At 39.6% G+C, this 13,159-nt stretch overlaps 1 protein-coding gene across 2 annotated transcripts in view; it reads right to left on the reverse strand.

The window, feature by feature from the left end:
* LOC122966628 (cytoplasmic phosphatidylinositol transfer protein 1-like) overlaps positions 1 to 12,535 on the reverse strand; it is a 51,477-nt gene extending 38,942 nt beyond the window's left edge. For both annotated transcript variants that reach the window (XM_044330879.1, XM_044330878.1), the window contains exon 1: positions 11,906 to 12,535. In XM_044330879.1, the coding sequence (XP_044186814.1) occupies positions 11,906 to 11,953 (48 nt within the window). In that variant the 5' untranslated portion in view covers positions 11,954 to 12,535. The remainder of the gene's footprint in view (positions 1 to 11,905) is intronic.
* Between the last annotated feature and the right edge of the window lie 624 nt (positions 12,536 to 13,159).

Here is a 13,159-nt window from a genome sequence, read left to right on the forward strand (position 1 = left end):
GCATTGGAATCTGTACCATGGTACTTTTTTGAGGCTTAGTAAAATATTCTCTTTTAAAGATAAATTGTAATTCACATTGTGACCAAATGTGGAATTATGATGTTTTTATTTCCCACATCAGCACATAAGTGGGTGAATGAATAAATGTCTTGTCAAGTACCACAGAAGTACAATACACTAAAAGTGCCAAGCACTCAATGCAAGTTTGCACAATGAACTGAATTTGATGTTATAGGACATTTCATCTGATAATTATTTTTCAGTAGTAAATACTTTGATGAATATCCTCATTCAGGCTGATAACATTCAGAAAAAAACATCTGGCCCGTTGTCCACTTGATGGCAATGTTGTCCTTGTGTGATGATATGTTTCTAAAAGATATTTGACACTGAGTTTCAGTCTCTCAGAGGGAGAAAGCATGTTTTTAGGAGTGGATTTCTGATGGCGTCTACTGTTTGTGTCAGTGTATCATTTTCTATGTGTTCAAATACAGAAAAGGCAAAAACACACTGACAGACACACACACACACACGTACATAAACACACAAATACACAGACCATCTGGATGAGGTGAACTTTCTGGCTACACTGCCACATTTTCAACAGTTGTTGACCAGATTTTCATGTCTTTCAAAACACATTAAAAATCATTAAAAGTACATGAATATTTTAATCAAAATACTTAAATGTGAGTTGACAATTAATATCACTAACTGTGTGTCCTTTAGCAAACCCTCTTCCTCTATTGTTTCTCAGGAAACTGCTGGCTGTGTGGGTCAGCTGGGTTCAAATCTACACACACACACACACATGCACACACAAACCTTGACACACACATGCACACAGCACACATACAGAAAGCCACTTCATCATCAAAGAGATTTCTAATTAGTTGTGAGCTGCTGATGTTCCTATAGCAACCAGGGACACTTGTACCTGTTATTCTAGTATGCACACTGTGTATCTGCGCATACACCCACATACTGTAGATAGGATTGGACATATGTGTGTGTCATGGTCAATATGTTAAACCCGAGATGCTGTATCTAGTCAGGCTTCACAGTTTATCAAGAAAAGGGTCATTTTGCTGTGAAGCAGCCCTTTGACACACTGTGGCTTTGATACAGAATCTATAGAGCGACTTGTGAGAAGGTTAATGATACATACAGAGACTGCTATAGGTTACACATGTTAATTGGGTCTCGGTGGTCACCACTTTGGGAGGTGATTGGGTTTATGCCAGTGGAGTATGGAGTGAACGTCTTCTAGTTAACCTTTGAATGTGAACCCTTTCAAAGGATCAGTTGACAATTACGTGGCTCATTGAGTAAATATCTTGCTTTGATTTGCCAAAGAAAACATTTTGATTGGAGGCACACACCTTTGTACCACATCTCAGGATAAGAGTGCTACAATAATTAAGTGTCCGTATGATTTCACATAAATCAACATGTGGTTTTTTGTGAGTATACAAACTTTGATATTTCTAAGACATGTAAACTACGCAGATTTGTTTCCTGATGTAATGTAAGGTTGAAAGCAAGGTTGAAAATGGCAAACTTGTGATCAAAACGTGATCAGTTGCATAAACATACAAACGGATGAAGACTGATCAATGTCTCTCTCTATTATCATATAATATTTATATACAATCGATCACCAAACAGTGTGCACAATGCATCCTGACATATTGTGATCACATTACAGAGTGGCGTGCCCAGCTGCTCCCCTTCCCATGCTGCATCTCTCCTGCCACCTGTCCCATAACTCTACTGACTCACTCACTATGTGTCAGTGCAGCTTCTATTCTCAGTAGCCATTGTCTCTTCTTGTTTAGACAGGACGTTGACAGTAAGTAAGGTTTAGGGTGACAGGAAGAGAGGAGGTGGGGTAAAGGGAGAAATGGAAGGACAGGTGATTAAGAGTTTCCTGGTCTGATGTTGTAAATGCTGTTCTCATTATAAACTGGTGGGAGTGCAGCCTGCTCTGTAGCACACACAAACACATGCGTGCATTTTCACGCCGGTGTTGTATCCACCAAACATCACGTCCAAACTGGACTCACAAAGGTCATTACAAGTCTGACATGCTTAAATTCAATCCATCAGTGCTCCAACAAATGAAAAAGAATAGAGACAGTATGTGTGGTGATTTGATCTCCTTTGTCCATCATCAAACTCAGATTTCTTTGATACTAGAAAGCTCAATTTCCAATGTTAAAGTCCTTCACTGACAAGTTGAAGCACCCAAATGTACACTGGGTTGGTTTCTCTTTTAATAAGCCTTGGAGCAGCTTTGGCATCCCAAACATTTCTGATAAGATGAAAACACTGATGATGTTTTAGCCTCGGTGGACCCTTACATAACAAACTCTCAGGTGCTCCTAACCGAGATGGTGGAACTACACGTCACTGTATGTCTTTATTCCCAGATATGGCATATACAACAAATAAAAGTACGGAGCTTAAAAAGAATCTTGTATAATGAGCGTTGCAAATTTTTCATTAAGTGAAGAGAATATTAGAGGAGACATTTAAAATTGTCTTGGAAATGTATTCTGAAAAAAAAAAGAAATGTCAAGATTAGCACCTATAACTGCTACCAATCATATTAAAGAGTGTGTTAGTATTGTTAGAACATCAGATTACAGATTTACAGATTCTTGGGGCTATAGTGTCCATAAAATGGCACCAAAATGTTGCTTTGAAATAATATTCACACATTCATCTATAATAAAAATTTTGAGTAGCCTATAAAGACAGCAAATATCCAGTATCCTACTGGGACATTTATTAGAGTCCAGAAACAGACAAAGGTAGATAACATAGCTCTAACAGCTGATCTGTGTGCTGCATTTTTCTGTGTATAATGGGGTAATGCGTCAGTAACACAGGACTTGGTATCTGTGCTTTATCAGGGAAATATCAATGAAAGGTATATCCTAAGTTAGATTGGTAGCTGGGCACATCTTTTTTAAGGGATTGGAATCTACTATGTGAATCTTGATCAATTTCAAATGGATCATAATTGGGTCCAAATATAAGCAAAGCAAGCAGACCTGATTTGGGGTAAAATATCTTCACTTTGCCTTTTACTGAATTCTGCAGTCAAACCATTGCTGCAAATAAATAATATATAAAGAAGGCTGCTGTTTCCTGGAATTAAAACATTGTACTCAGGTTCGTGACACTGTAATGTATCTGTGTGCGCCTGTGGTGTGTATGTGTGTGGGCAAGGGACCATTTAAAATCGTGTCAGTGCTTTCTCTAACCCCCACAGGACCGTGCAGAGTTTCAAACACATAGCCAGAGGCAACAGCAACAGGGCACAACAGATGTTAAGCTTTGATATGACACAGGCTGCAGGCAGAGTTACAGACATGATGAGAGATTTAAGTTAATTTCCAAGTTAATGAGTCACATATTTATACGTAGATTACTGGATGAGAAAAGACTGTCTTTTATTGGCTACATATACTCAATATTTCTGTGGTTTTCAAGTGTGCACCAACACCCACAGATTATTGTCAAACTGTTGGATGACAAGGTATTCACACCTTGATGCTACACTCAAAAAGGAGTAATGATTTCCTTGATCGCAAATGATGCCTTAGATAAAAGGCACGCCCCCATCTCCCTGATCAAAGTGCAGCTTAAGTACTTTCCACCAACAATCACATGCTCTCTCCCCTCTCATCAACTCTCATTTGTACCATGTTTTCTTTCTCTTACTGTCTTCAACATTTTATGTGCAGCATTTTAACTTTTTTTCATTTGCTTTATATCTAAATGTTATTATTAAGTCCTCCAAACAGTTTCTGCTATGGTGATGTTTCTTAGGTTAGGGTTTCCTGTAATAAAGCTCAACACCTGTAAGTCACCAGCACTAGAGTTGCTTTGTCATGCAACTATTGTCTTATCACAATACCAGCTAAAGGGATAATTCACTAATTAAGGGAATGCATACAGTATTTTGTAGCATTCCATGTTTATCGACAGTGCTTGTGGAGGTCTATCTCTCAGTCCAGCATCATCTTGTCTTATCATCCCCTTTTTGTCTGTATTTAAATATAAATAAATATTGCATAATAACAGAATACCTTGGTACGTCCCTCCTTTGGCTCTGTCTGGATAATAATAATAAAAAAAATAATTGGCTCCCTGCACTCTGAATTTCATTTGAGAGCCAGTTGCGTCTTTTCTTTGCCATATGTCCCTATTAATCACCGTGTTTGACCGTTATTCTTCTCCGCTTACCTCGCTCTTTGTGTTTTCCCTTTATCAACCGTGTCCCTAAAAATTCATAAACATGCACTGTGTGTTCTGGGTTTCAGTCAATATTTAAGTCTACTTCAGGCCTAACTAGGCCCAATCAGGTTTAAATGCTTTGCTTCTGCCATGGTGACACATGGATGGGCTGTCTCTTCCCCCGTGAAAGCCAAGCCTGCTCCTTAAAGAAGGTGGCTTTGTGGGTAATGTGTGTGTGTGTGACGTAGTGTGTAAGCGCGGGTAGTCGGAAATATGTGTGTGTCTAGCCGCAGCCAATAGGTGTACGCCAATAGAGAAGAAATAAGTTACCACTGTTAGTGAAGCAGGAGTCAAAGGCATCACAGAGAGGCTATGTATTAGGTCTGCTGCAACGCTGGAATAAAGTGCCCCATTCTCCACCACAGAGTTGGTCTGGACTCTTTGTAAAGCTTGTTACCAGCTATGAGCCAGGCTAAGCTAAGTGACGTAGCGTCATACCAGTGGCCAACTACCCAACTACGGTTCGGGGCCTGAGACTGGAGAGGTAACACCCATCAGGACTCTTAGTTTCTCACCTGTCCATTAGTCACCCCTGTTCCCACAACCTCCAGTCACCTGACCAACTGCTCCTGTAGAACTGCTCTTAATTTAGTCCTTAGCTCTCAACTATAAATAGGAAACTGTGGACCCTCCATGTTTGCTAGGTTATTAATGTTGCTACGTAGCCATTGCAGCCCTGCCATTTCTGCCCACGTGTCTATTTCAGTATGTAACCTTGTCACACCCTCTTGACCTTTTGGTATTTAAGGCATATCTACTACCCTACAAAGGAAAAACTGCACTAACTATGCTAACAATGAAACTGAGAAAAATGGCTTCACAGTTATTTGACTGTCCAGCCATCTGTTATAGGTAGTAAAGTGGTAAGGAAAGTAATTTTCATGGCTAAAAACCATGAACAATTATTTGACCTATGACCCCAAAAAGGCAGATACTGCACTCTCTGCACTCTGTCTTTGTATCAACTTGAACAGATATATAGGTAGTGCAAAGGCAAAGTGCAGTAATTACAATCTTAGTATCCTTTTCTTGAGGAAATCTAAATCTAATAGTAGTAAGTGCAGCCGAAGCTCTGATAAATGAAGGCAGAGTGCAGTAACTACACTTACTGCTGTTTGCTTGGTTTTTGGTTGAATTTTGGAGTTGCAATTTTTACATTGTGTTTTCTCTAAGATAGAGAAAGACTAAAGTCAGACAACTTGTCACCAGATAAAACAGGTATTTCAAAGTTCAATTTAATCATTTTTCAGTATAGTGCATGTTATGTATGTGGAAACAGAATACATTATTTCCATATTTAGAAAAGGCAATAGGCACTAATTTTTATCTGCTACGATGGTCAGTATACTTTTTCAACAGGATAAGTGGTACGTCAGCATAGTGATACCTGTGTGAATGAATTTGCACTTTAACAGTAAAGACACTTAAACTTTATCCTGTGGTTCAGCTCATCATTTATTGCTGTTAAGTGAAGAACCATAACACTACATTACACTAAAATCCACAAGAAACTGTGCTATTGCCTGTTAAATCTGTGGTGTTGTATTTACTTGTGTACTTGAAAAACCTTGGAGTCTTAATAGTCAAAAGTCTGTTCACAAAAAGAGTCGGACAGCCCACAAATAAAACACAGAATATGCAGACATCATGACCATGACATGTTAAGTGCATCCCTGCTCTCACTCTGCTGTATAACATCTCTGTGGTGACTCACTTGCCAGGGTCAAAAAACAGTCATGTAGCCCATTAAAATGATTGTTTAGGAGACTGGGGACAAACCATATTGCATTAATTGCCTGCTGCTGCCATTGTTCCCCAAAAGATTAGCCCTGTGACCACAGTTTAATTCACTAATGAATGTAATGCCAGTGTTGCAGGACGCCAAAATCACGCATTATAAAGAAAACCTCAACAGCCAGTCTCAGAACGAGACGTTCTCAGCTGGAGAAGTGCAGGAAAAATTTGCTTTAATAGAGTAGCCATATCTGAGATAAAGTGTGTCAGCGCAACCTAGAAAATACAACCAGGGTTTCAATTATCTGCACAGCGGGGACTCATTCAGTGCCGTCCTATGAGCCAACAGCAGGCTGGCAGCTGAATAACCATAGAAGTCAGGAAAATGGAAGCAATTCAAGTTATGCTATGCAGATAAATATTCAAATAGGCTGCAGGTAGAGAACTGGCTGATCGCTATCAGGAGCAACCAAAGTCCAAGCGAATCCACAAAGAAGTGGAAGTTGTCATGCTTTGTCTTGCAAATCCACACAGCAAAATCGAGTTAAAAATGTACTCGACCTCAGTACTCATGTTGGGCAAATGACATATAGCTTATTCTCAAAAATGATCTGAATCTTATAATATTTGAGTCAAATGCGTTGAATGAAGTATGACAGGTCTGGACTGATGGGTCTCTTGGTTTGACAGTGTCCCTGTAATGTTCTTAAACATCATGGAGAGCTAGTTTCAGAAGTGGTCTGCAGCTCTTCAGTGTCTTTAATGAAGATTCAGGGTCAACCTGACTAGTAGCCTAAAACAGTAGCACTGACTGAAAGTGGAATTGAGCTCCACAGTAATGACCGAGCTAAATCAGACTAAACTGCCATTATCAAACAATGATGGCAAACAGACTTTTTAGGTTTTTTAAACACAACACAGATGCTTCTCCTCTTCTCTCAACCCACGCTCTAAAGCTCATTACTTGAGAGCTCATCACATAAGCGGTGAAAATAATTCAACTGCTGCACAGGTGCAGAAAAGACGCTCTCTGTTCGCCAACCAGTGAATGGTTAATTAATTGCGATAATTAATTGAGAAAACTGCATGGTAATTGATGAGGCAGTGACAGCTCTGGCCCTTAGTCTGAAAACAAATTTCATAGCTGTTTTATTTGGTACTGAAGTGATTATCAAGTAATTGTCTGGTACAGTAATAACGTGTCTCCGTAGAAAAGAGTTGATTTCAGCATACTGGCTTTGAAGCATATTAGAGAACATTGACAGAATAAAAACAATCAATACAAAGAGATTCAGGTGCTTTCACACCTGTATTTAGGTTCATTTCATCTGGACCAAGGGGGAAGAAAAACATTGTTTTTAGTTCATTGTTTTTATTGGTTTGTGTTCACACTGGCACACACTCAGGTGATGAGTGGTGTAAATGTTACCATGGTTACAAAAAGATTTCCATAGCTACTGTATATGTGCAGTTTTTACATGTCACTTTTGAGGCCTCTTCCTCCAATCTGCATACAGATTTAACAGTGGTAAAGCTTTTTTCATGCTAAAAGTTCATACTGTAATTTAATCCTGTAGTTGATCTGATTTGCTTTCTCACCACAAATGAACCCCACCAGAGTCTTAGAAGTGTAACAAGATCTTCCTTTTCAAGCTTGAATAACACTTTCATACCAGCTCAAATACACAGAACTAAAAAAAAGCAAAAGCATCAGAGTTTGTTTGAACTGCACCAAACAGGTTAGGTGTGAGGGCACCCTTAACTGTAGGAATGACAGACTGTTTTGTTCTGTTTTTCTTATAGACCGTAGGTCAGGGTCAGCCAAAGTGCTGTGACCAATTCTACAAACACAGATTGTACTCTGAAGATAGTGCAAGCAATAGATGTTTGTTGTACAGTAAATCAAAATACTAGTCACAGTGTGGTGATGCTGCATCCTCGAACTGCTTCAATATGTGTATACTGTAGAATTATCGATCTGCAAAACACTGGTCAAAACTAAATCTTGGTGACTTAGGCAGACTCAGATAGTTACCCAAAGTGATCCATCACCTTTTCAACACACATGCATTTTCTCTCTCTCTCTCTCTCTCTCTCTCTCTCTCTCTCTCTCTCTCTCTCTCTCTTTGGCTGATCCTTTGACGTCTGGCAGATCATCTGAGTGAGCATGTTTCTCTCCATCTGGTTGCGTGTGAGCCAGGTCACCGTCTGGCTGAGATATGAGCTCCTCAAGGGAACAACGAAGGAACAGGCTTCTCGTTAGTCAGAGCACCGAGCCTCCACTCTGGGGACGTAAACAAGATCTTGGGTCTGGGCCTAGATGTGCCATGGTGCATCTCAGTATGCAGGGACAAAAACAAACATATGGAAACCCCCAGAGACTGATCTTACACTGACTAACTGATGTCACCTGAATCAAAACAGGTGTCATTGCTGCAGGAGAACATGGGTTAGCTTCAACAGGAGGTTGTTAGATGCTTCGTATTATCAGCACAAACACTACGACTTCATGCAACAATACAGAGATTAAGACTGAAAGCCTTGAAGTCCATATCTATTTATTTTTAGGATTTACACATTTTTCATCCTTTTTTTTAAAATTCATTGTCAGTTCCAAACTATCAGACACTTCCTACACATGTAGAAATTGATTTGACAGTAAATTCTGTGAAATGACACTTTCTGATGGACTCTTTTCTGGCAGACTTTTGTTTTCTTCCTGTGGCTACACGATTATTGACAGTAGAGTGATCACAAAGGATGTCAGCACTTGGTGAAAGGTGAAAGGGTTTGTGCGTAGCCTGTGTGTACATTGTGACAGATACATCCTTCGGCCTCTGTCATCATATTGAAGGGACTGAAATGTTTTCTGATTAATGGCAGATTCCTGAGAGACACTTTGACCAAACCAAATTAAAGTCTTCATATAACAGTGATGGATAATGTAGTTCTGGGGACATATCTTCCCTGAATTTTGACGCTGTATTAGTCAAAGCTGTCAATGAATTGTCTGCTAGGCAGTATATCTCCAGAAGGCTTATCCATTTACACACACATATGAAGCAGTAATCTAAAGGAATTGTAAAAATTGCAAAGTCAAATTTCTCTATCAAGCCATGTTATTTGCCTAATTAGTAAATAGCATTCATATTTAAAATGAATTTGTTATTCCAGGAGGACAATATTTGCATTTTATTTGCATGATAGAAAAGAGTGCTACAGCTATTTATAGTGAAATGTTTTCTGTAACAGTCAGTTGAATTGCACTCATCCCATGACGACATCATCATAACAGTGTCTCCAATCTGTTTTCTCAGCAGCACTTCGGCTTCATCTGCATTTAAAGATGCGAGTCTCCTGAAGAAGGCTGCTGAAGACAGTTGGTGATAAAAATTCTTTAGCTGTCTAGTCATGTCTTTGTGCAACAAAGCTGTCCACTTCATTAACACACTCATATCTGAAGAGGAGCCTGTTGCCCTCATGCTGCAGTGCCATTCAAGGAGATTCTGATTCGTGACTCTTATGCTGTGTTGTGTAAGTGTTGCATATAATATGACAGGGACACTAGAGCACTGAGCGAATCATTACTCATCATGAATCCAAGGGAAATATACGGAATCTGTGAGGTGAAGATATGTTTTATCAAATTTTTACAGGCGCTCATAACAGCACAATTTGTAATTTGAGTCCAGACGGCAGCAACACTGAAAGATACCAACTACTTTTACATGTCATTGGTTGCTGCTGCATTTAATTGGGCAATAAATGGTTTTCCTTCTACTTTATCTACAGCTGCATTTTCTACCTGCGGCCAAAATCTGTTACAGAAGGGGAGAGATCCATTCACAATCATTGTAGTCAATTAATCTGTTGATTATTTATTCATTAATCAATTAGTCGTTTGGTCTACAAAATATCAGAAAATGGTGAAAAATGTAAATCACTGTTTCCAACAGCCGAAGATGCAACCTAAAATGTCTTTTTCATCATAGAGGACTAAAGAAAACAGAAAATATTCACATTTAAGACGGTGGAACAAGAGATTTTTCTCAAAAAGTACTCAAAATAATTAATTATCAAAATTGATGGCTATTCGTTTTCTCTTGATTGATTCATCGACTAATTGTTGCAGCTCTAAATTATTGTTTTGTAATTTCCAATTTCCAGTGTTAAGAGTTGATATGTACTTCAACCCTTCTGACATCACATCTGTCTCTCTATCTCTCATACACACACATGCACACACAATCCTAGTGATGACAGGTATGAATTGTGTGTCTGTGTGTGCAGATGTGTACTTGCAAACTGCAAAAATTAATAGATTACAAATATTCATTTGTCAAGTTAATGACAGATCAATGGATCAGATTGTGCCTCATTATTATCATAACACCAACAGATGTAATAGCCTTTAGCTGGCCACAGATAACAACAGTGTCTTCCATCATCACTGGAGCGAAGCAAAGCACAAGAGCCAATCAGGCTTAAGACAAGATGTGATAAAGTAGAATCCTGGTAATTATAAACATGAAACTGACAGAAACTACTCGGGGGTCTAAAGCAGGACGATCAAGCAGGATAAAGATCAACAGAATTCAGGAGAGGCTGTCCAAGACTGCTTTCTGATTGGTTTGGATGAAACGTGTGACTCCGATGTCATTCTGCACCCAATCTCAGAACAATACGACGGGCTTTGTCTGTCTGCAACAAAGGATTGTGTCTTCACAAATAGCACGGTTGGCTATACTACAATTTAAAGGTATCGACTCAATGAACCACTATGGTAACACACTTATTTATAAGTGCACTGGCTCCCTGAAGGTGGCAGCTCATGTCACATCATAAACTGGGTTAAATGGTGTGTAAAACTTTAATGACACTGTTAAGCTGAATAAAATACTTCAGGTGGAACATCTGTGGTTTAGCTTCAGGTTACACTGGAATGAATCACATGAAGAGTATTTGTCTTTACAGCAGCTGGACAAGTAAATGCAGACAGTTACTAACTCCATGAAAAACTAACATCAAAAATAGCAAAATCAAATAGTCATAACTGTGCTGAGTACAAGAAATAATGCTTGATATTTGCATCCTGAAATGTCAAAACAGTAGCAGCACCATTACTTGATCGTGAATCTGTTTCTGTGTCACTGTGACCTGAAGGGAACTTCACTCAGCAGATGCTGCTCTCCCTCATCCTCTGTTTGCCTTATCGATCTCCAAACACACACACTGTATGTGTCTTTACAAATAAAACACAATCAGACATGAGCATAAAATCTGTTTTAGTTATTTAGCTCTAGGCCAAAGTGACATTAAATGCATGCAACTGTTGCACAAGCATCAATTTCAGCATTAATACAACAAATAAGACATATCCCCCATGTTGTAATAGGTGACCATGAAATAATCAAAATGCAGGGTGGTGTTTGAAAGAAAAGAAACAGATCGAGAGCTTTAAACAGAAGTAGAAAGCAATTTGCATGTACACATATCGCTACTGAACAATCACAAAGCATACAATCATGAACCAAACACGCAAAAATCATCTAGACACAGTTGTTCTTCACTTCCTATAATAAACTGCTGCTGTACACAGGTTCTCTTGAATCTACAGCAGCACGATCGAGGAGAGACATCAGCAGCTCCACCCCGCGGTCGCTGCCTGACCGCACCTCGGTTGTAAACCCTCCGACGCAAAAAGACAAGCGCATCATTGGCAACTTTAATAACCAGCTCCGCAGCAAAAACTACAGATCACATCCAACAAAAAACGTGCTGACCTGCAACTCTGTAGCTTGCAGGTAGACATATATTTGCAAGGAAGCCAAACCAAGACGAGAAGCAAGAAAACTTCACCTACCTCCTCCACTGTGAGAGGCATGCAGATGCGGTACTCCTTCATCAACATTGCACAACGGTGAAGGCAACACACAGGAAGATGCGGTCTGTCAGAGTTCAGTCTTGATAAAGATCCTGCAAGTCAGTCATTTAGTTGAAAGCATTTATGAAACGAGGTCCACAATTTCACTAAATCCTTTCCCACTCCTGCATCAGCAACACCTCCTGCAACGGTACCACTATGTGAGTCCTTACACACACCAGGTCCGAACAACAAGAAGGGTCTTCCAGCCCTGCTGCAAAGTCAACAAATGCAAGTTTTATATATCTGCTTTAACAGCATCAGTTTGCCCTCTGGATAACGTTTGCAGGGTAGAAAGTTTCAAGAATTCGCAGCAAACTCCAAAAACAGGACGGCTCCAACAACAACCGCAGCTTCAAGCAGCTTCTCTCGCAGCCGCTTCTGTCGCGTCCCGGACAAGGATTGAGCTCTCCGCAGTCCCCTGGTTTTTCAGACACAAACAATCTCCGTTTTACCGTGTTCACTTGGGAGCAGTTCCCCAAATCTGTCCGCGTATCTCCTGCTCCTTTGAGTTTCTGCTGACAGCTTAGTCCAGGGATGCGCAGCCGTCTGAAACAGCTGCGTCAAGTGAGCGAGAGAGAGCGCAGCGTGGAACAGGAAATACGACGGATTGACCTTCACTTTTAAAACCGATGCAAAACATTGATCTACTGTATTATAGCAATATCCAATAGAAAACAGTTATGATAGTTCATTTGTAAACACATCTTATCATTATTATCCCAAGGCGGTGCACCCCTAAAACAAACATCTATTCTATTCCAATGTGATTGATTCGATTCAGTATCGGTGTTTGCATCAACTATTCAATAATATTTTATTTTCATATACATAGGAAGTCGTGTGGGTTATTCTGGCTTGTTGAACACAAGCTTTCTCTCTGCACACGCAGCGCAGAGCTCCAGGATCTTAATGATCTCCATTCACAGAAGCAGGATGATAATCTACAGTCTATGTCAAAGCAGAAAAGTGAAGTTTTAACCATTTAGATGCAACATTGCACCAGCTGTCACACAAAACCTAGTCGAAGTTAAGCTAACATCAGAAGTGCAGCATTGCATAACTAAGTTTCATAATAATGCATCTACAGGATGTGGTGGTAACTTCCTCTCTTGTTTGTATTATTGACAAAACAGAACCTCTTTCTCTGGCTTATTGGAAACATATACAGTACCATCAATAAATATAGAAGGT

The sequence above is a fragment of the Thunnus albacares genome, chromosome 17, assembly GCF_914725855.1.
Source record: "Thunnus albacares chromosome 17, fThuAlb1.1, whole genome shotgun sequence".
Lineage (NCBI taxonomy): Eukaryota > Metazoa > Chordata > Actinopteri > Scombriformes > Scombridae > Thunnus > Thunnus albacares.